Source organism: Neopelma chrysocephalum, unplaced genomic scaffold (assembly GCF_003984885.1).
Source record: "Neopelma chrysocephalum unplaced genomic scaffold, ASM398488v2 Primary Assembly neopelma1_298, whole genome shotgun sequence".
NCBI lineage: Eukaryota > Metazoa > Chordata > Aves > Passeriformes > Pipridae > Neopelma > Neopelma chrysocephalum.
This window is the reverse complement of record NW_020897960.1, coordinates 182,165-204,508: the sequence shown is the minus strand read 5'-3', so window position 1 is coordinate 204,508 and position 22,344 is coordinate 182,165. Positions and strand designations below refer to the sequence as shown.

Here is a 22,344-nt window from a genome sequence, read left to right as displayed (position 1 = left end):
CCTTATTAAAAGATTTGATCTCTCAGGCACTGAAGAGCTCCGGTTGCCACCAGAATAATTAGAAGTTGGTGTTCTTTAGGCTGATTTAAAGCCCAGTAAAATCAAGTGAGGTTCTGATCAGGCAGTGATTACCCTTAGCTGGGAAAGAATTACCTGCATGCTGCAGCTTATGGCAAAAAGACGTTGATCTCTACTAAAAAGACAGAAGTGTAAATATAATTGAGTGACAGAGTCAACCTGTTGAGAGAAGACTTTGGAAAGGAAATCCCAGAATAACATCTCAATAGAGATGTCATTCAGGAATATCTTCCTCCCTTACAAAAAACATTATAGGCTGTGATGTTGTCAAGGAATAGCTAAGAACAAAAGGAATATAACCATCCCTTGCATCCATCAGGTGTTTTTCTCAAAATGACTTTTATGAGTTCAGAAACAGAGACAACAATTCTCTGGGCAAGCCCAAAAAAGAACCATGGTGACAGACATACAGCAGTCTGCTCCATCCTGCCCCTTGTATGACTCAGCCTGAAAGGACAGTTCTGCCAAAACCAACCCCCACCAACTAAAAAAACCAAAGAAACCTTCTTGCACTTTGTTTGCTTATTAGCAGTTTTGAAACAAGGAAACCCTTCTGCCATTGTTTCTCACCCTGGACACCAGCTGAAGCCAGAGAGGCTGTTGTGTAACAATATCACTGATGGGATATTGCTGGTCACTATTTCCTTGCAGCACTGCCGGGGCAGGGTGACCTTTAGAAGTTGTATGAAGAACATCGTTCAGGGATGTCAGCATGCATGCCCAGATAGAGCAATTTGTGAAATAGAAATGCTGAGGCAAAACAATGTGCCAGATTCAACTCCTTTAGACCACATTACCTTTGAAAAGAACAACCCCCGAAGATAAAGCAGGAAAATTAGAGTTCTTAAATCACATTTTGAAAGATTAGAAAAAAAGCCAATAATCTGCAAGAAAAATGGAGGCAATTTGTGATTTACTTGGTAGTAAATATCCTTAAGATACATTTCTAAAATGTTTAAAAACTGCAGAAAGGCTGCAGCATTTGTAGCATAAAAGACAAAAGAAGGGAACAAGAAATTATTTGTTTAAAATACAAGTACTTGCTTGTACCAGTGCAGGCCTGGTTTTCTCTTATTTATTTTGTAATCTGATAGATAGAATGGGTGGGTGTCAGAGCAAGGACAGTTTGATTGTGTGACATAAGGCTCCTGAGCCCAAGAATTCAGCCTCTTCCATGCATTGCCAGTGGAACAGTGCGTGACTCCACGCCACAATACTGCTGACAGACAAGTGCTGTATTATGCTTAACCAGCATTCTTTTCTGCAGCTTTCTCTTTCTTACTCCGCATGTGAGAAAAGGGGAAAACTGGGACTGGCACTGTGGCAGGACTGTTCCAACACCAGCTTTCTTGGCAGACAAGCACCCCCAGTAGTAAGAAAGCTTTGGTTTCATTCTGAAAGCACAGGATGTAGCCGTTCTTTTTGGTGTGAAACTTGGGAAATCTGTGAACTATTCATTCATTTTTTTCCATTCCACCTGATAGCAGTTCTTCATGCTCTACAGCTCACGGAGCAGGAAAGGATTTTTAAGATAGACCCACTTCGATTCTTCACAGTCTGCATTTAAGTGATTTATAAGTTGAGGTTTCTTTCCTGATACCTCTGATCACATGATGGACAAGTCTTACAAAATATTACCTGAAAATGCCCTAATAGGTAGGGATGCCCAAACTGACCCTTATGTCCTCATGCACTGTGTGAAGCAGACTCAATTTTTTAGCTTGTTGTTTTAAGACAATTCCAGCTGAAAGAATGTCTGAAGGCCTTGCTGTTGAAAAAAACCCTCACTTATTAAACCACTTCTTTTCCTTTATTTCCACCTCTTTTTCTGACTCCCTGGAAAAGACAGAATTTCAGACTTTTCTGAGTACTCAGCACTTACCTGAGAGGAGAACAGGCCAACCAGCCCGGCTGTTCTGGCTCAGCAAGCCAATTCATTCATCATGACAGTCCTTTTGTTTCCATTACTAATGATGGGATGGAACGAGCGTGTTTGGGTTTCTTATAAACTTCATCATAATACCAGACAGGCAGCCCAAACCATTTGCTTCGAGGTAGACTCTGTGGCATTCTTTTCTGCTCAGTAAATGGAAAGCAGAGTTGCTGCAGATGCTGGGATGGATTCCTCCATCTACTCCACTGCAGGGTAGAATGATAGCATTTCCACTGAAAACAGACAACACATCTCCTTTCTACTTTGTCCTGTGGTTAAACAGTGTATCAAACAGTGCTGGAGCATGCAATTAATAAATGTATTTACTATGGAAGAAACGTAAAACAATTTTTGAAGTAGTCATCCCGTAAAGCAAATGAGCAAAACCAGGTCAGAGTAAGGAAGCACAGGCTTTGTACAGTTAAAAGCAACAGAAAGACCCTTCTTGGCTTCATCAGGCTTTGGATTCAGTCAAAGTTAGAGGCAAGGCCTCCTTCCTCTCTGTGCTTTAGCCTTTACCAGATTCACTTTAAATTCAGCAAAAACTGTTTGTTTGACTCATTGTGTTTGTGATCAGATTCTCACAGATCAAAGCTCCTCAGTTTTGTTTCCCAAGCCATCATCAAGCGGCTGCTGGAGGATCATGAGTCACCTCTGTGTGGACTATTGCCCTTTCTGAGGCAGAACCAGACAAGTTCAAGATGTTCTTTAATTTCTAACCATTTAGTCACATCTCTGCAAATGTGACTGGATATGAGTCTGCTCCTAATGCAAAAGCTGGACATTTGCTCCATCCAAAGTGGAAAAGCCTGTGGTTTTTGAGGATACTATTAGGAAATTTTTTCCTTTTGCCATGTAATTGTGGTTAAGTCACGATCATGGTGCTTGCACAAATGCAAAGCCAAATGCAGCTACAAAACAGGTCAGCTTCCCAGTTCATGGCATTGATAACAAATTCCCATTCACCTCACTGGGACTGGAGTTGTGTCCCATATGACATCTGTCATCCTTCAGGCCTGCAGTGACCATATTTGTTTTCCCTTGTACCCATTTGGGCTCTTTTATGTACCACACTTATAGGCCCTTTGGAACTAAATGGTGATTTTCCTTTCGGTTCCCACTGTTGGTCTGCTTCTGTACAGCTGCTGGTCTGCTTGAAACGGGAAATAATTCAAAACCAGCATATGACAAAGATTGTGTTGCTTTTTTTTCTTTTATTCACTATTTGGGCTGGCCCAGGGAAATGCTACTCACAGCAAAATCTTTAACAACGTGAATGCTCAATAAACAGCATAAATGTGAAGTTATTCAGGCTTTCAAATATTTAACTTTTTTACTGTGCCCTAGAGATTGACAGAACTTCCAACAAACCATTGCAGTAAGTGCCACAGAGGTGAAATGCTGTGTAGCCACCCTATTTAAGGCTTTGGGAAGAAGAATAGGACTTTGCATTGCTATAGGCAAATACTGTCGAGTTCTAATATTTTTTAAATCTTAGGCTGATGTGTACATTTAAGAATCAATAAGAAAAGCTGGCAAGGATGTGACTGTTATAACACAAGTCTAGAAGCAGACAAGTCAGCTTTTTTATAACCTCATTATTCCTATATGTTACTCGCAGTGCTTTAGCACAAATCAGCTTTCCAAAGGATTTTGGAGCTAATGGTTAATCTTTATGAGCAATGCAAAATGCATTATGTCATAACATGCTGACACACAGATCTACATCTGAGCACAGAGGGGGTGTCTTTAACAGACTAAGTCTTCCCAGATGTAAGTTTCCTTTGGAAACCTTTTTTAATGCTTTCATTCTGCCAAAGGCCACAGTGATTTTCATTGCAGCTCTCCTAGCTTATTTCTTAATTCGTTTAACAATGTCCAGAAAGTTAGAAACAAAGATGAATGTCATTATATCCATATGTCTTCATTTTTTTTGTCTTCTCTCTGTTAAATGATGCCATCTACTGTGGAATAACTGAATGGCAATCTTGTAAAAATGCAGAGAAATCTGCTTTATTTGTTTATTACTGTAAAATTATGTCAATTGTTTTGGTGCATTTTGAATTTCCATTATTTTCATCTATATTGTTTACTAAAATATAGAAAGGTGAGTGCTCTCAGTGGGAAAAGCTGGTCACTGAGAAAAACCTCTGCTGGTGTTTTGAAAACAGAATCTTTTCTAACCAGTAGTGTAAAAATATGGGATAGGTGGTCTTTTTCTGCTCCCCATCCAAGCTGTCCTCATCAAATTAGGGCAGCAGGATCACATCTCTGAAAATGACAAAACAACAGAACAAATCAATGAAAATGATGTAAGGATTAAGAAAAAAATGGACATATGAAAGTGCAAATCCTTGGATATGAATTTCCTAGTGAATAAGGACTTTGCTGTCTTAAATACATAATTAAAAAAATGTGGTTTTGAAAGGCTAAGAAAATAATACTGAGAGCTGAAAATCTGAATATTACAATTAATCAAACACATCTTTGGGGTACAGAAATGTGTGTACACTATGCATCTTTTTACATATGTATGCAATTCACATAAATGTCCACTACAAGTGCAAACAGTAAAAATATTAAGTCCTTTTAGATCTGTATCACGGTATATTCATTTAACAATTATATCTAAACTTGCCCTAAAGAAAAATAATTTCTCCTCTTCCTCGTTACATTTGTGAATGAAAAGGATCTTTTAACCTCTGAACCTGGGAAGTGCTGGAGTGGCAGCTGAGTCACTCTGACATGGATCTCTGCCCATCCATGCTCTCTAGAGTGTATCCAACCAGCTCCTTTGAGATGGATAACAAGCTCTAACCTCCCCGGTAGCTTTGGTGGCTTTCTGCCTCCCACAGTATATGAGGGTTTTTTTCATTTGTAAAAAACATTTCAGCCTTCTTGCTTGTCAGGAAACATTTGCCATTAGTCTTGTCAAGCCTGGGCAACTTATTTTTTTCCCCAAGTGCCCACAGTGAAATCCTGGTTTATGAAAAGGAGGGAAATGTTTCTTGCAGAAACAATCAGCACTTAACTAAGCAGAGAATAAGCTTATTAACCTGGGATCCATGGGCGTGGTTATGTGGTGTGAGAACTGGGAAACCAAGCAACTTTTTTAGAAATTAGATCTAACTTGGCAGACTAAGAAAGGATGTCTAGATCCTCTTCAAAGGTAGTCATTATTAGGCAGTGTCCTTTGAAGCAGCATCCTCTGATGCCATGACCCTCTGTCGTGTGGGGGAGGAAGAGGCTGTCCTGGAAATGAGCAGTTCTTTTCCATCTCTCTTGTGCAGAATCTGAAGTCTCTTGTGAGACCCAAAAGGGATGGAAATGGGAAAAGTAAATTTCTACGTGATAGAGAATGTTTGAGGGGGGTGAGTTCTCATATGCCATTGGAATATTTTTGATTTTAGGATTTTCTCTGTTGTCAAAGGAAGGTAAAATACTGGCTCCCAGCCTGATATCAGGCAAAGAAAATGTCTGAAAAGGGTTTTTGAAGCTTGATGCATCTTGTTGTTATCCTAATAAAGATAGTGGTCAAAATCAAGTCTTAACCATAAGTAGTGTCAGCCTACTGACAGCCAACATTTTCTGGTTTGCTCAAAGTATAATTGAAGTGCAAAACCAACATAAGTTGGTGTGCACAGACAGCCTGTAGGAGGGTTGAAATTGGGAAAAAACCCTACTGTCCCATGCAGTGCCCTGCTCCAAGATCCCCACTCCAGCTCTCCTCTCAGTCAGTCATGATGTCTTGGTTGTATTCCCAGTCACCCCTCCAGAGCTCGTACAAGGAGGGGATGAATTTCATGGGTGAAATGGAGGAAAAAGTCAGCTTAATATGGATAAGGAAAAGCAGTTGAGTGAGACACTGGGAAGGGAGGAGAGGAAAACTCATCTCAGTTGAGTACATGGCAATAAAGAAGGTGAACTCTTCAGGTACAGAATAAAAGAGGATTCACAGCAGATGAAAAGGGAAGTTAAGTGTTATAGGAAGGGTGAAGCTCAGAGGGAGCATGAGAAGAGGGGAAACACATCTCAGTATGTATGTTGCCAAAGAGCCTGGGGGTAGGTATGGGAACAGGTACCCATAAACTCAGAGAGAAAGGAAAACAAAGAATGTAAAGAGAAAAAAAGAGACTAGTGTGCTAATGCAGGAGTGGAGGAGAGAAAAAATAGGATCAAAGATGCAGGGGACGGGGGACGGGGGGGAGGGATGGAAGGGACTGAATAATCCTTAGGAAGGGACTGCACTATAAATTTGGATGCAGTCTCGTACTACGTAATAATGACCATTACAACAATTTGATGGCATTCAGAAATTTCTGCCTGGAGTCAGTGGTAATTTTAATGTCAGAGCTTTGAATTACATCTTTTGGCAGTTTGGTTTTCTTTTTGAAGGGTGGTGTGTAGTAAGTAAATTATTCTGGTATTAAAGCTTTACGAATGATGTAGGTTCACACATAGCTCTTCCTCCAGAGTTTTGCATTTATAAACAATTCTTTCGAATTAGTTATGGAAAAAATATTGCAACATTATTCGAGACATTCACTGATATTTATATGTGTAATCTGAGACTTGTAATAACTTCTATAAAACTAAAAATGAGCTTATAAAACTTCCTAGTGTTATTTTCATATTGGTTTCTTAAATGACCCAGCTTTCTGGTTCATAATTTTTTTTCTAAGAAAATACAAAGCCCAAATTTAATGTTTGAAGTTGGTTTTTGTCAGTCTCTTCGAATTCATAATATACAACAAGGTTGATTAGTAAAACAGCTGTTGGAAGGAATTCACAAAGCCATGACTATTACAGATGAACAATATTTTTTCTGAAAATACAGACACTTGTAACATTTGAGCAGGCCAGATGACACAATAATTGCAAACCATTTTGGCAATTAATGTGAACATTCTTTTAGATCTGTCACATACATTGACTTTCAAGAAACGCTTTGAAAACCCTTGGTGTTAGCTGTTAATGCAGGATGCCAGATGGCTTCTTCCATGTGTAAGTGCTCACGTTGGCACATGGGGACCAACATACACTTGTTTGAGAGGTTTGGCACGTTTACATTTTAGCTGCAGCAGAGAATTCAATTGCTAATTAGACAGTAACTCAGTCTGACACTAAAATTACTCCAGACTGAAGATTATCAGAGATTTAATTGGGCTTTGGATCAGCTCCAGGAGGTTTCCATTGATGTCTGTTTCTACATTCAGAGCAGACTCTGTAGTTAATGTAACAGATCCTTTCCAGTGTCTGAAGGGGAGTATTCAGCCTTTTACCTCACGTACATAAACTGTATGGCAGCAGCAAACAAAACAAACTGTCCTACAGTTTTCACGTTATTCATCTTTGATTTGGAAAAAAAAACATTTGAAATAACATTAAACACTCTTTTGTCTTTCTTTCCAGTCACAGGATGTACCCATCTTGGGCAGGCTTACGCTGACAGGGATGTTTGGAAACCAGAGCCATGCCAAATCTGCGTGTGCGACTCAGGATCTGTTCTCTGCGACGACATCGTCTGTGATGACCAGGAGCTGGACTGTCCCAACCCAGAGATTCCTTTTGGAGAGTGCTGTCCAGTTTGTCCACCCACAACGACACCATCTCCAAGAGTGAGTTTATTCTCAACGTTGCTTCTTTGGTGTTGCTGCCTTCTTGATCCATGTCAACCTCAATTCATTTTGGTTTAGATGTTCTTAAACACTTTTCAATGCCGCTTTCTGGCTTTAGGCAAATACCTAGGATGGGCAAATTTTGGCAAATCAAATTTAAAAACCAGCTTGAACTCAGAGAGTTTTACCTTTTTTGCTTAATTCAAGAATATTTCTGTGTTTTATCAGGGAATTGGTACCAGCTCTGATAAAACACTTGTTAGAACTTTGAGCTATGCAGCTGAAAGCATTAATTCTTTCAGCTCAGTTTCACACAGACAACAGGCAGAGAAAAAGAGTAGAAAGGGACAGAGGGCAGCAGTTAGCCATTACATTTTTCATTTTATGGAGAAGCACAGGAATAATGCAAACACCTTATTTGTTGACCACATGCTCAGTCTATATCCATGAAACTAATGCCAGCAGAGAGTCAAAGAAAACTGGAGAATTGCCACACCATACTGACAGCCTGCATTACTTATCAACTCAATTCTACACCATCACAGAGTAAATGTTCATTTACAGACTTAATGCCCTGGAAAGGAAAGGTGATTCAAACTGCACATCCCTAACTCATCATCATCTTGTTTATAGGCACCAGCACTATATAAGCCAGTTGCAGCAACCTAACCTCAGGGAAATCAAGAATGTTGGTGCAAGCCAAGTCCCCTGCCTAACCACTTCAGGGAGTGAGCCAGCTGTGCTGAGCTCTGAGGTTATCTGAACATTTAAACCATGTTTAAGATCCATGAGATTCTGTTAGAGCACAGAGGTTGCCACAGACACCTGGAAGATTCCTGTCTAGAGGATAAGACAGTGAAAGAGATGTGTATATGGAAGAGACAGAAAGTGCATTTCTGCAGCTTTAGAGTATATCTGCCTGAACATGAGATGTCACCTCGTGTTATTTGCACCACACTAGTGCAACTCTACTCCTTCCGGGATTACCTGAGCTGCCTCAGTGAACAGTTTGAGAGGTGTAAATGAGTGGTACATACAAGCACGCTGGAGATTTAAGCACAACTCCCTCTCTCATTGTGTCTAGAGACTCATTTTATCAGTTCTGGGATTCCTGGTAATGAAGGACGTGTGGAATACTTCCCCCAGCCTCACTCTTTGATTTATGAGCCCATTGGAAGCTGTCCTGTTGACCTTGCATGGTGTAGAGAGAAAATGCCACCTTGAAAGATCCAAGATATTTTCAGCTGAATATTCTTTGCTACCATCAGCAGCTGAGTATGTAAATTGAAAACCCAGATTGCAACATGTAACTGAATCACTAATTGAAAAATAAATAAATTGGAACCGTAGATCTGAGAATTCAAAATTAGCTACATACTCACACTTAACATGCTGGAGTGTGAAGGATATAAGAAAAATGTCCCTTACAGGGCTCCACAGTGGACTTCTGTCCCCATTGTACTCAATAGCAAAGCTCCACTGAGTTTATTAGGACCATGTTTTTTTGGATGAAGGGGAGATGTAATGCTATAGATGAGCCAAAAAAAAATGCAGATAGACTGACCACAGACCCCATAGCTTTTAAATGTACTGAATAAGAATAAATGGAATTCATGTCCTAAAACTATATTCAAATGATTAAATGTGCTTTTCTCTTGTTTATGTGTGTAATTGTTTTGTTTTATTATTTATTATCTTATTTAATTACTTTTCTTTTTTTCTTTTCTAGACTCCTGGAGTAATCACCCGAGGCCCCAAAGGAGACCCTGTAAGTACACCTTTTTTTTCCCTCTGCAAGGAAATGAACAAAAGCAGATCCAGTTCCTCTAGTGTTATATATCCCATCCTATCTGCTAAGATATCCAGCTTTCATTGATATCTGTACTATATAGTTATTTTGAAGTATCCCTTAAAGTTCAAAAAACTCTCAAAACTGTAAGCTGGAAGAACACAGAGAGATTGGTCCAAATGATGTCACATTTGTTATGTTTTGTTATACTTCTTCCCAGTAGCAAAATAAAAAATCTCTGACTCCACTAGCAGTGTCAATTTTAGATTCAGGAATTGAACTGCTTAATATTTCTAACATGTTTGATCAAATACCAGTTGCAATAAGGCTCCAGCAACTAAGAATTGTTTCCATGTGTGCAATTGGTGTACTGTGTCTCCCCTGAATGTTTGGTTGTGGTCTAACAGAGCTTTCCCACCACAGTCACACAGGCTTTGTTACAAATGGAAAGATTTGTCCTGGGATGCCCTTGCAGTTGAACACAGGTGCCAACATCTGTATCTGTTTGTGTCTTTGCAGGGTTCTCCCGGGATTCCAGGCAGAAATGGTCCGCCTGGCCCACCAGGACAGCCAGGGAGTCCTGGAGCTCCTGGGGCTCCCGGGATCTGCCAGTCATGTCCCAGCATAAGCGGAGGTGTAAGTCACTGTTATGTTCAGCTTCTACATTGTTGTTCATAAGCACACAAAGCAACACTGCAGGCACCTGTCCCCTGCACCTTCACAGGTGCTTTGCTTTCATCTCTCATTTGTGCCTTTGAAAAACAGAGCTGAGTGGTAGGTGGAGTTTTTTTGCTGTTTTTTGGGGGAGTTGTCTATAAAATTTCCCTGAAGTGCAATTAAATCTCTGCCTTATCTTATTTTTTAACCTTTTGGAGCCAGATCTGTTGAAGCACTTGTGTAACTCAGAAATAGTCTAACTAGAAAGAGCGTGTAGGAGGCAGTATGTCCACTCAATGGTTAGGGAACTCTCATATTTTCCTATATTTTATGAAATGCATGGTTAATAAAGAAGCATTCCCGTGAGACTAGACTGAAACAAAGGTACTCTGCTTGCAAGGAAGTGCCATGCAGGTACTGTTTGTCGTGGTCCCTCTTTACTTCTGGCTCACTGAATCTTGAATTCATTTCTGATTACCAAAGAACTTCACTAGAGCTGGTGAGGCTCAGCAAGAGAACTATATTGTAACTAAAGTTTCTGTGCAGTTGGATTTGTTCTGGAGTTAAGCCCCAGGCAGTGCTTTAGGAGATTGAATTGTCTTCCATGCAATTGACTGAGCCTGGATTTACAGGATGTTAAGAATTGCATGTTGAAACAATTGCTACTTTGAATATAGGCCACTGATTATAACTTGCATGTACACTTCCACTCCCAGGTAAGCCAGAAACTGAGGAAAGATGTCTTGTTTTTATTTAATTCTGAAAGGGATTGCCCCTGCAGGACAGAGCTTCTGGGAGAGGTCCCCATGGATCAGTTAACCAGTCTCAGTGGACATCACAGTAATACAGCAAGAGAGATACTGGCTTTGGGTGGGCAGATGCTGACACAGGAGAGGATAAAAGGCTGAATTAGTCACCCAAAGATGTGCTGTTGAATCCTGACAAGACAGTTGATATCAGTAGCACAGGAGTCTTGTACCTGGCCAGTGGAGGAGCTGGGTCCACACTGGTTTGGGATATCAGGCAGAACACTACATGTATTCAACCCTTCCTGCTCAGCCACCTACGTGCCATTACTGCATTAATGCCATATCATTTAACTAAGTCTGCTAATATGAAATGAGTCATTAATTAGTCATTCATTAGTCACAGGTAAAAGAAATTAGGAAAATAATAATAATAAACATTTGCATTCTTTAGTGCAACAGAAAATATTTCATCAACTTCCTTGAGTGACAACTAAGTCCAAAAGAAAAGAGACTGGGAGAAGAAGCTTAAAAGGAATAAAACAAGAATAAAAGGAGAGAGAATGGTAATTTTTTGGTTCAGCTGAGGCCCAGCTGTCAAGATGAAAAATGGATATACCCAGCCTAGGGAGCTAACTTTACCATGACCTCAGAGGGAAGACATTGGCTGTACTTCTGTTTTGGATGATGTAAATATATGGCAACTATATGTCAAACAAGTATTACTCAGTAGATACAAATGAGTTATTTCCATAAATTTGCCATGCCAATGTAAGATAAGACTTACTTTATTTGTAGCAATCACAATTTTTTCTTTTTTTTTCTTTTTTTTTTTCCTTTCTGTTCTTCTCTATTTCTTTTACAGAGTTTTTCTCCACAGTATGACTCCTATGATGTGAAGGCTGGTGGTCCAGGTGTACCCATGTACCCACAGGCCATTGTAAGATGCTATAGCCTTTTTTCTGTCCTTTCTTTTTTTAAAAGAGCAAAATTTCTGCTTGTAGATTGTGCCTTGGATGTGTATGTATCCTGATTTTAATTTAATAATATAAACTCTCATTTATTTATTTATTACCTGCAAGTTGAATGTGATGTAAGGCAGCAGTTTGGTCAGCAATATTACTCTAGAAAGTATCTATAGATCATCTGGATTTTTTGCCTGTTCACATTCTTTCTTCAATTTCTTACCTTCTTTTTCCTAATCTCTGTCTCTGGTTCACTTTATTTATCCTTTCTCCCTACCATACCTTCCTCATTTATCTGCTTCATATTCTTCCACTAATTGCTTCCCTCCCTTCCACAGCCTTTTTACCTTTTCCACTGCCCTCAATCTTCCTTTACACACTCAGCAGCATTCTGTCTTTACTCAGAATGATGCTCCATACCTGCTTGCTTTTCCACAATTCAAATTTGCCTGATAAAAAGTGAATAAACCCTACTATAAACTTTTTTTTTCATCCTAGAAGTCAAAATCTTTTCACTTTTCCTTTTTACAATTGCCATTTTTTACCCATAGGTATTCAGACTGTGTACTAAGGATGCTGTATCTGCATAAGCTTTTCACAGGTTTTTTAGTGACAAAAATCATGGATTGCCTGAAAGAGTTGTGCCTGAGCTATACTTCCCATATAAAATAAATTTGAATGTTGCACCTCATGATTTTCCTTTTAGGCACTGGGATTTAGAGATATTCACCATGAAGTGTTCTTGATTCAGGCAATCTGCTATATAGAGGATGTTGTGAATTGTTATTATTTGAAATTGGTTGCTGCTTCATTAAGCATAATCACTATTTTCAGTCCAATTCTGCATAACAAGGTTTGGGTGTCACATGTTGTAACATATCAGGGCACTTCCAAGCAAGTGTGTTATTTCTCAAGGTTCAACCAGATCATCTTGTGAAGTAAAGTTTACTGATCATGACAGCTGGTTTTCCTGAAATATAGTTCATTATTTTCTCACATTTATTTTAGTCTGCTTATTTCTGCTTCTTCCATTTGCTAATGTGATTAGCCATGCATTGGTCTTCTTCAACCATCTGGTTTTGTATTTATCTATTCATTCATTCATATTCAACTCCTCACAGTTTTGCCCACAGCTTATCATAATCATCTACATTTTGCTACCTATTGTCTTAATATGGGATGTGCTGAACCAGGCAGATAACCAAGACACTCAGTTAAAAACTATGGCTACTCCTCTCTATTTTGGCATTTTTCCTGGAAGTGATTAGTGATTTCTTGTGCTCTGACCCCTGGACTTGACTAATAAAAACTCCACCAAACTACTTTATTGGGCATCCTAGAATGTCTTCAGGATTGTCTGTATACTTCCAGGTCATATGGTCTTATACCTTGCATCATGCCATGTGTGACTGCAAAGTAACAGCAGTTACAGGCAGATGTGACTGAAATCATTAGGAATAAATAATGTTTATAATTATAATTACATAGAATAAATTCTTTAATATTTTATAAATTTATCAATTTTCAACTTAAATACTTAATTTGAATAAGTATCCAAACTGAAAGAATTTGGAAGATTTATGAAAAAAATACAGCAGAAATATGGTCCATGGGTGGTTACCATGCCTGGTTTTTCCTTTATCACACATCTCTCCATTGCTGTCTTCCCATATCTTTCCACTGCTTGTAGATGGATTTTGTGCTTTACATCACAGTTTCTCATTACTTTCTCATACAACCTCCATGTGCTCTCTGTGTCTCTTTCCACCAGTGCACATCCTCCATAATCTCATTTGTTCACAGCCTAGAGATGCTGTCAGCAGGCACATGTCACCCCGAACTATCAGTTTATCTCCTCAGTGTGTTGCTTGAAAAAAATATTATCTTGTTTGTTTATAGTCATAAGCCTAATGGATTGGTTGCTATTGATGAGTTGATGGCTCTAATTCATCTTGACTCTCTAGTTACTTATACTAAATGAGTTGTAACAATTAGCAACGAGGGACTGCTTATTATATTCACACATTGAAGGGCACCCCATTTACCCTGACCCTAACTGCTCTGCCACTCATTGTATATTTCTCCTCCTAAAAAATAGTAAATGTTACAATGACTGACTTTTTTTGGACAAAAGACAATCTGTGGACTAATATTAACACAGCGTATTTGTAGTATAGTATTATACTATACTACATATGCCAGGATAGTATAGCAAAACTGTTGATCTTGTATTATGAAAATTAGATTCGTGTAACAGCCTATTCTGACACAATATGACAATATCCCATAAAACACACATTATGTGGATAATTAAACTATGGGATATATTGCCAGTACTGCAGCACACAGCGATTCTCATATAATTCATATATGTAACTCTTTTGGCTTTATGAAAAAATGAAGAGTTTAATTTGACAAAAGCTTTTTTTGAAGAACCCCATACAGCAGCAGTAGAGCACTGTGCTAACTTTCAAATGTTTTATGTTTTGCAGCATCAAATGCTTTCGTGGTTGTTGTTACAGCAAGTAGAACTACTGAGGGTTTAGTTAGTCCAGACTAACTTTCTTTCTTATGGCTTAGTACTGTTAAATTTCAGAAAAGATTTCACTGGTGGAAATACTTGCCTTACTAACAGTAGCAAAAATATAACCTTAATTCAGTATACCCTCAAGTCCTGAGAAATCTGTAGTGTTGGGCTAGTAAAGCTAGTAAAGCATGGCAGAGAAGCTGGGACTCATTTATTCTGTTTAACAAATTAGGAGTTCCAGTTATCTACCCTTGCCCTTCAGGCAGCTGACAAGCTGAGCTGTGAGCATCCTTCTGGGTGTCCAGAGGAGGGGCATAGTGACTCAAAAAGCAAGAATTGCAGCTATGAAAATAGCTTGTGGAGTATGTCAGTTAAGCTTGCAAGGAGAAACCCAGTGAAGCCTTTTCTGAAGGGACTGTAGCTACAAGACTATATTTCTTTAGCAATGTGTATATATACTGCTGCCTCTTTTGTACTGCACTTTTTGACTGGCACAGGTCACTGTGAATTTTTCTCTGTTCTAACATGTAAAAATTTATTTCACAGGTATTAATGACTATTACAACTGCATTAAGCTTTACAGTTATATAAATTAATATAACTACTATTTTTTAATCTACACTATAGAGTGGCTTTCCAGGACCCCCTGGCCCCAGTGGCCCCCCTGGCCCACCTGGTCATGCAGGTCCCCCTGTAAGTAAAATTAATCTTTTCATAATCACCTAATATCCTTTTACATGAGCTTCTCCTTTTTTTCTGTCATAAATATTAAGTATCTTTTCAACTGGTAAATCTAGATACTATGCTGAAGAATTTTATGAATAAATGTCATCCTCTATTGATTGGGCTGTACCTTCTATGCATCACCAAGACTGAAGAGCTGAGGGCAATACACTGTGCTTGCTTAAGTCCATGTGTACCCCTGAGCTCTCTGCAAGTCTGTGGGGTCTCAGCCAAGGCAGTTTTAAGATGTGCCACTGCCTGTCATCCTGTTAACAACCCCAAATGTTTACCCACACAAAAGCTGAACAGGAGGTAAAGGAGAGTGGGAATCCTAATACACATTCAGCAAACAAAGAGTCTGATTTTTTGACATCCCTCTCCTTTTAGAGGAGCAGTTTTGTTTCTGATTTCACGAAGGCAGGTTCTGCTTGGTTCTGCTAAATTCACCTTTGGTCATTTGTCGACCATTCTGACCACAATTCTCCTTACCATTATGTGATTATAAAGTATAACAGCACCATGAAATGATGCATGTAATTGCTCACATCTTAACTGGATTTTTTGCTGCATTACAGGGCTCTGCTGGATACCAAGGTTCCCCTGGAGAACCAGGACAACCTGGCCCTCCTGTGCGTATACATTTTATATCACTTATATGCTAAAGGAGTGATCTTACAAGCATGAAACAGTGTCATCACTGGAGTGGATTGACAGTTCATCCTGTCCGTTTACTATAATGCATTTCAAATATACAAGTACTTTGTGATGCCTAATGCATTTTTAGTTTGAAAGAGACTTAATGTTTTTTATTTTTTTACAGGGTCCTCCAGGCCCTGTTGGAATGATAGGCCCAGTTGGTCCACCTGGGAAAGATGTAAGTTCACTATTATTCACCCATTTATTAATAAACGGGAAGGAATAAATGTTAATTAAATGGTGAGACAGCAGAGCACATTTATACCGTTGGATTTCAGAATTTTTAACGTCTCGCTATTTCTCCATTTCACAATATGACTGTGAGAATCTGGATTTGCCTTACATTAGGTCTAACTATCCATTCAAAAAATGTTTCAGTTTTAGTAGGCAATTTGATTGATATAATTTAAAAAAGAGAGAGAAAACATGAGCATAAAAAATAACATTTTGACCTGGTAAAAAATAAATTAACAGTTATAAAGAAAATCAGACAGTAGTGGTAGTTTTCTGCTCCCCTTAAATCTTCCTTTGAGAGTTCTAGCCATGAACACCATGTTTTGTGTCACACCTGGCAGCCCTGAATAGGTATAGTACCAGGCAAGACAAATAGATAAATATTTTGTCCACTTTGAGTGTTCCACATGAAAAATAAGTTTTCTGGGATCATCTCTTTCTAAAGTTTGTCTTGAAATAATTTAGATATTAACTGAAATCCTGTTTAAAATTGAGTTTTTAAATCCTGGCACTTGTTCTTCAGAAGGCAGGGAACTGTCACCCTGCTATGATTTTCCCCACTGTCGTTGGTAGAAGCTTCACCTGCTTATTCTGACTCACCTTGATCTTCTAGAACTGCTGCTTTGCCAGTAACTAAAACAATAGTAAGCACTAAAAACCAAAAAATTTACTTTCTTTCAATAGGGAGAACCAGGAAGACCAGGCAGAAATGGAGATCGTGGATTCCCTGGATTACCGGTATGGAAAAGCCCCTGCTAACAAGTTTTCTAATCAAAGGAGGTTTTTTCCCACATTTTAAGTTAGTCAAGTGAACATGACTCACAGTGAATATTGGTTTGTGACCTTAATACAGTAAATACATGATTTATTACGCTTTTATGTTTATGTGTTTAGGGTCACAAGGGAATCCCTGGGATGCCTGGGATGCCTGGGATGAAAGGTCAACGTGTAAGTAAACCACTTGAATTATGGTGTTGCATGGTTGTGCTCTTTCAGTCATCAGTTCAAAGAGGCTGAATCCTAGAATTAAAGGCAAATTTCTTAACAATGTGATCTGACCTTCTGTAACAAATACTCAAATTTTGTCTAGTTACCTCAATTGCAGAGCTTCATCCCAAATGCCAAAAGGTGTTCCAACAGCTGATAGTGTTCATTATCCAAAATATGCCTCTTTTGGGGGCTTAATATTTTGCCAAGAGGAACCAAGTTTTACAGAATGCAGGAGGAATACTATTTACAGATATGGTTTTACTTTCCCACAGGGTTTTGATGGAAAAGATGGTGCCAAAGGTGACAGTGGTGCTCCTGGTCCAAAGGTAAAAAACTAGAGTGTCATCTTTGTAGTAGGTAGATTAATGACCTCCATCATTTGTTGTGTAGCTGTGCTTTGCCTCTCAAGCAGCTATAAAAATCCAGTTAACATTAAAGAAACCCATTTAATTTCTCTATGAAAAGAATAAGAATCATTCCAAATGAGTTAGACTTCCTGAACCACGTCTGTCCCAATTGTCTAGTCATAATAAACATGAGATTACAAAGTGAAGGACATGGCTGGATCATCTAACTTTATTGCATAATACTTAAAGGACTGAGTCTTCCTGATTTTTTTTTTCCTGTTTAATATTTCGTTTTGGCACTTATTTAGACTTCTCAGACCTTTCAGACCTCACTTCCTGCTGAGAACACTCAGCTTGATGCAGAAAGGGGTAATGGATTGGGGTGTCTTGTTTTGTGTCTCTTCCCCTGGAATAAACCAAAAAATGTTCTCACCAAAGTTCATTCTGTCATTGGTGTTTTCTTTCCATGACAGGGTGAAACTGGTCTTCCTGGAATAAATGGAGCACCAGGCCAGCCAGTAAGTATGTGCATCCTGTAGTGTTTACGTGTTACCTGAGTTACTCATCATTCTCTTAACTTCAATTATCCCACCACATGCATTGAACAACAGTGAGATATGCAAATAAGGGCAATGTCTCCTTGCTCAGCCATATTAATTTGGAAGCTGTTTAACTGACTTGTTTTCATATGTTTTCTAGGGACCAAGAGGTCCAACTGGTGAAAGAGGAAGACCTGGGAATCCTGGTGGCCCTGTGAGTAGTTGCAGCTGTTCTCACTCAGAGGCAGCACACTTGGATTCAATATGTTGAGAATTCCCTACTTCATAGCTTTCCTTATAACAGTTGTAATGCAAAGGGCTAAAAAACTATATGGCATCTGTAAAATCATACAGGGAAACTTTCTGGTCCCCAGCTAAAAATGTAACGCTTCTAACTCACAACCTGTTCACCATCTTATTTTCTGCTTCCTTTTTTTAAATGAATTGATTACACATTGAGGGGGAGTTCAGTGTTTCAGCACATGCTCAGGTTCAGCCAGGAGCAACAGGGAGGAGGAGTGGAAGCAAAGGGCAGCAGGAGAAGGCAGAGAGAGTTAAAAATGCAACCTCAGAAGTAGCCTGTGGGAAAAAGACAAAATTCCTCTTTGATTGGGATTAGGGAATACATCACTTGCTCTGAAGGAATTCATAGCGTTCAACACAATCAGCAAACCATAGTTAAAATATAATAACCAGCAACTTGCTTGTACAAACACTTCATAACCTGGGTAGAGGACCTGGTCTAATATGTCTGTAAGACAGGCAACAGGATTTAAATCATACCACTGTTTATTAGGTTTTTGGAGTGAAATTTTAGTCTTTTATGTGAATTAGGACTGTTACTTTGAAATACACATGTATTGCAATCTTATTTATTCACACAGATGATGCCAGCATTTCCTTAAGAAATGTAGTAAGAATATATTTTTGCATCTTACTGTCTCATCATGACAGTACAAGTTGTGTGAAGTGTTGGACATTCCTTCACAAAGTATTTATTTAATTATTATTTTGCAATTTCTCAGTTGAGGAACCCTCAGGTCTTGATCAACTAGGTGGAAATGCACAGACAAGAACGTGGTCTCTGAGTCATGGACATCAAAGCGTGTGGGTTCTGTGTCTGGGGTAGTGCTCTGTACTCAACACCTCTCTTCTTTCCACAGGGTGCCCATGGCAAAGACGGATCTCCAGGAGCAGCAGGCCCACCTGTAAGACAACTTACGGATGTTTGACTTTAAGTATTTGTATTGCTTTAGTCAAGTTACTTCTAGCTGGTGTTCTGCAGTGCACTGGTTTAAGAATGACCATTTTATTTAATTATATTTCATAACTGTGTTGGTTAAGATACTTGACGCACTTAGAGTGCAATAGGAGAGTTTTAACACTGCAAATCGGGAAAATGCAAAAATCCAAAACCAGATTATTCTCAGAGAACATACTGATAGATAGAATTGCTGTACTCTATGGAGATCAAGTTGTGAATAGTCTTATCAAATACATTTATATTAGCTGTCTGACGTGGGAAAAAATTTTTCTTCATCATCTGCCTAGGAACCTGAGCATGGCCACTTATAAATGTGACAACTATATTGGCTTTTTTTCCTTCCTACACCTTTTTTATAATTAGAACATTTTTATAACTTAATCTCTGCAATGATAGATTTCATGGTTTTTAAATCTAAAACACAGAAATATAGCTGAACATGTAAATGTCAGAGTAACCAAGATGTAGGTGTGATACTTTAGGACTAGCCAAACTTCATCTTTTACAGCATGATTTGTATTTTCTATTTTGCCAGGTGTTTCCTCACTTGGAGGAAAATCCCATAATCAGATATTTTTTTTAACTTAAGGTTAATTCCATATGTCTTTTACCTTTTGCATTAATAGTATTTATTTCACTTTTAAGGGTCCCCCAGGTCCCCCTGGAACTGCAGGATTTCCAGGCTCTCCAGGTTTTAAGGTATTCAGCTAAAGATGCATAATTACATGGGACTTGGTCCTTTCTATAGTTATACAGCTTATGTCACTGTACATCATTATTTTATGAGCCCTCATTTTTCTGGCTGCTATTACACTGTTTGCAAGCCTAGAACTGATGTTCTTTCATAAGTAGCATGAGACAAACCCTATCCCGATCATCTTCATGAATGCCCACTCCAAAAAACCTTTAAGCAGTAGGCCCTGTGTTCTGTGCTGTGTTAAGGCAGGGACTGAAGGGAACTTCCCACACCTTCAGGAGCTGTGCAGCATTTGCTGGCTGTAGCACCTGGGTACCATGTGCCTCAGCACTGGGGGCACTGTCTGATTTGTCTCTTGCACTCGGGAGGTGACAGTGGCAATCTTCTTCCAAAGTCAGAGATGCCACAGTTAGAGGAAGACACCATGAAGCTAATACTGATTGCCCAGGAGACAAGACTAAATGCATTCATTTTCTCATTTTCCTTTTTTTCCCATAGGGTGAAGCTGGTCCCCCTGGTCCTGCTGGTTCTAGTGGTAGTCCTGGAGAGAGAGGAGAACCTGGTCCTCAGGGTAATGCTGGGCCACCCGGGCCTCAGGTACATAAACACCACATGGGACCTGAGAGGGGTTGTGTCACCTGCTCTTCACAAAGCCCTGCATGTCCTTTGGCTCAGTCCTAGGGGAGCAGCATTGCTTATTAATACATTTCTTTTTTCAGGGCCCTCCCGGAAGGGCTGGAAGCCCTGGAGGCAAGGGTGAAATGGTGGGTACTGTTCATATCCCTACTTTTTGCTGCACTGTCTTGGTGAGGGTCACCATTTGGACTGGATAGAGTCCAACATTGCCATACTCTCTTCATCCCCATTTGCTGTTCACTCTCTGTAGGGACCTTCTGGTATTCCTGGTGCTCCTGGTCTGCCAGGAGGCCGTGGTCTTCCTGGTCCACCAGGTACAAGTGGAAACCCTGGAGCAAAAGGCAGTCCAGTGAGTAACTAAGATTCATTACATTGGTTGTACAAATAAATATGGTGGAAATAACTCTGATACCATTAAAAAAACATTAGGAAGAAATTCTTTACAGAAAGGGTAATCAGCCATTGGAATGGGCTGTCCGAGGAAGTGGTGGATTCTCCGTCCTTGGAGGTTTTTAAGATAAGACTGGATGTGGCATCAGTGCCATGGGCTGGGAACCACTGTGGGGTTGGATCAAGGGTTGAACTTGATGATCTCGGAGGTCCCTTCCAACCCAGCTGATTCTATGATTCTGTGATTCTATGATTCTATGATTAAACTTGTATTCACTTGAGATGGTCTAATAAATTATTTTATAATGAAAATAGGCAATCATTTTTATAAATATATAATATATTTATCTTTCACACATTTAGGTATTCCTATATACAAAAAATACATAAAGAGGATAGTAATGCTTATTTCTTTTCCTAAATTATCTATCAATTTGGAAACTCACTACAAAGATAAAGTTTGTCTAAAATGTCTACCTTGGACTAAATCTGTTGTTTAAAATCCTAATTTCACCCATTTAAATTCCCATGGGCTGAGTCCACAGTCCACTACATCTAGAGAGTTGTACCTACTCCTATACTGTCATTTCCCCCTGCAGGCTCTTTTCTGACAGCCTTACACCACACACAGTTCTTTGTCAGAGAAAATACTCAAGGACTTCAAGGAAAAGACTTGATATCTGGAATAGCTCAGAAACAGGAACAAAATTTTACTCAGTGGTGTTTAAGATTGTATCACTTCTTTCTTCACTGGATTTCTGAGGAACCCTATGTCTTCCACACCCAGGTTCAGCCAGTGAATGCTAATTTCTGTGCAGAATGATAAATAATAAATATGAGTCAATAATTTCAAAGATATCACGTTTACTTCTTAGTATTTAACCCTGTTGCTACCGATAATTTTAGCAGGATTTTCTCTTGTTTAGGGAGACCCTGGTAAAGATGGTGCAAAAGGAGATCCAGGCCCAAAAGGCGAGCGTGTAAGTGACTTTTAAATGTGTTCAGAGAGTTCTTCCAAGGAAGTCAACTCTGAATCACTCCCCATATAAAAAACCCTTTTGGGGTTTTTGGAGACTTCTGCCTTCACTGGCGGACTTGGGTTTTGTCGTTGCCAGGGTGAGAATGGCACCCCAGGAGCTCCTGGACCGCCCGGTGAGGCAGGACAAAGAGGTGCCAACGGTGAGCCCGGACAGAACGGTGTACCCGGCACCCCTGGAGAAAGGGTAAGGGGCTGCAGGTCACCTGCACAGGAAGTACCTTTTGGGTTAGGACAGAGACAGAAAATTCGGGTGTTCAAAATACTTCCAGGAGAAAATTTGGCTCCTTGTCTCTTCTCAGCAAATTCCAGATGCGAAACTGGGTTATGAAACTGGGCAGAATTGTTATCCAGCTTCTCCTCTGAATTGCAGTGCTTGGATCTATCTCAGCCTGAGATAAATTCATGCCTTTCAGGTTTCGATATTGAAGAAGCAGTGATCTTATACATCTGGAAGTTATATCAAAAGATTTGTGCTG

The 22,344-nt window shown here is 39.4% G+C and overlaps 1 protein-coding gene across 1 annotated transcript in view; it reads left to right on the top strand.

Annotated features, from left to right (window-relative positions):
- Nucleotides 1–22,344, top strand: part of COL3A1 (collagen type III alpha 1 chain) — a 50,918-nt gene that overhangs the window by 10,503 nt on the left and 18,071 nt on the right. The window contains exons 2-20 of the mRNA XM_027704917.1: nt 7,424–7,629; nt 9,359–9,397; nt 9,938–10,054; nt 11,687–11,761; nt 14,941–15,006; nt 15,612–15,665; nt 15,857–15,910; nt 16,651–16,704; nt 16,861–16,914; nt 17,229–17,282; nt 17,777–17,821; nt 18,003–18,056; nt 19,006–19,050; nt 19,752–19,805; nt 20,302–20,400; nt 20,523–20,567; nt 20,690–20,788; nt 21,756–21,809; nt 21,945–22,052. Of these exons, the coding sequence (XP_027560718.1) occupies nt 7,424–7,629; nt 9,359–9,397; nt 9,938–10,054; nt 11,687–11,761; nt 14,941–15,006; nt 15,612–15,665; nt 15,857–15,910; nt 16,651–16,704; nt 16,861–16,914; nt 17,229–17,282; nt 17,777–17,821; nt 18,003–18,056; nt 19,006–19,050; nt 19,752–19,805; nt 20,302–20,400; nt 20,523–20,567; nt 20,690–20,788; nt 21,756–21,809; nt 21,945–22,052 (1,376 nt within the window). The remainder of the gene's footprint in view (nt 1–7,423; nt 7,630–9,358; nt 9,398–9,937; nt 10,055–11,686; nt 11,762–14,940; nt 15,007–15,611; nt 15,666–15,856; nt 15,911–16,650; nt 16,705–16,860; nt 16,915–17,228; nt 17,283–17,776; nt 17,822–18,002; nt 18,057–19,005; nt 19,051–19,751; nt 19,806–20,301; nt 20,401–20,522; nt 20,568–20,689; nt 20,789–21,755; nt 21,810–21,944; nt 22,053–22,344) is intronic.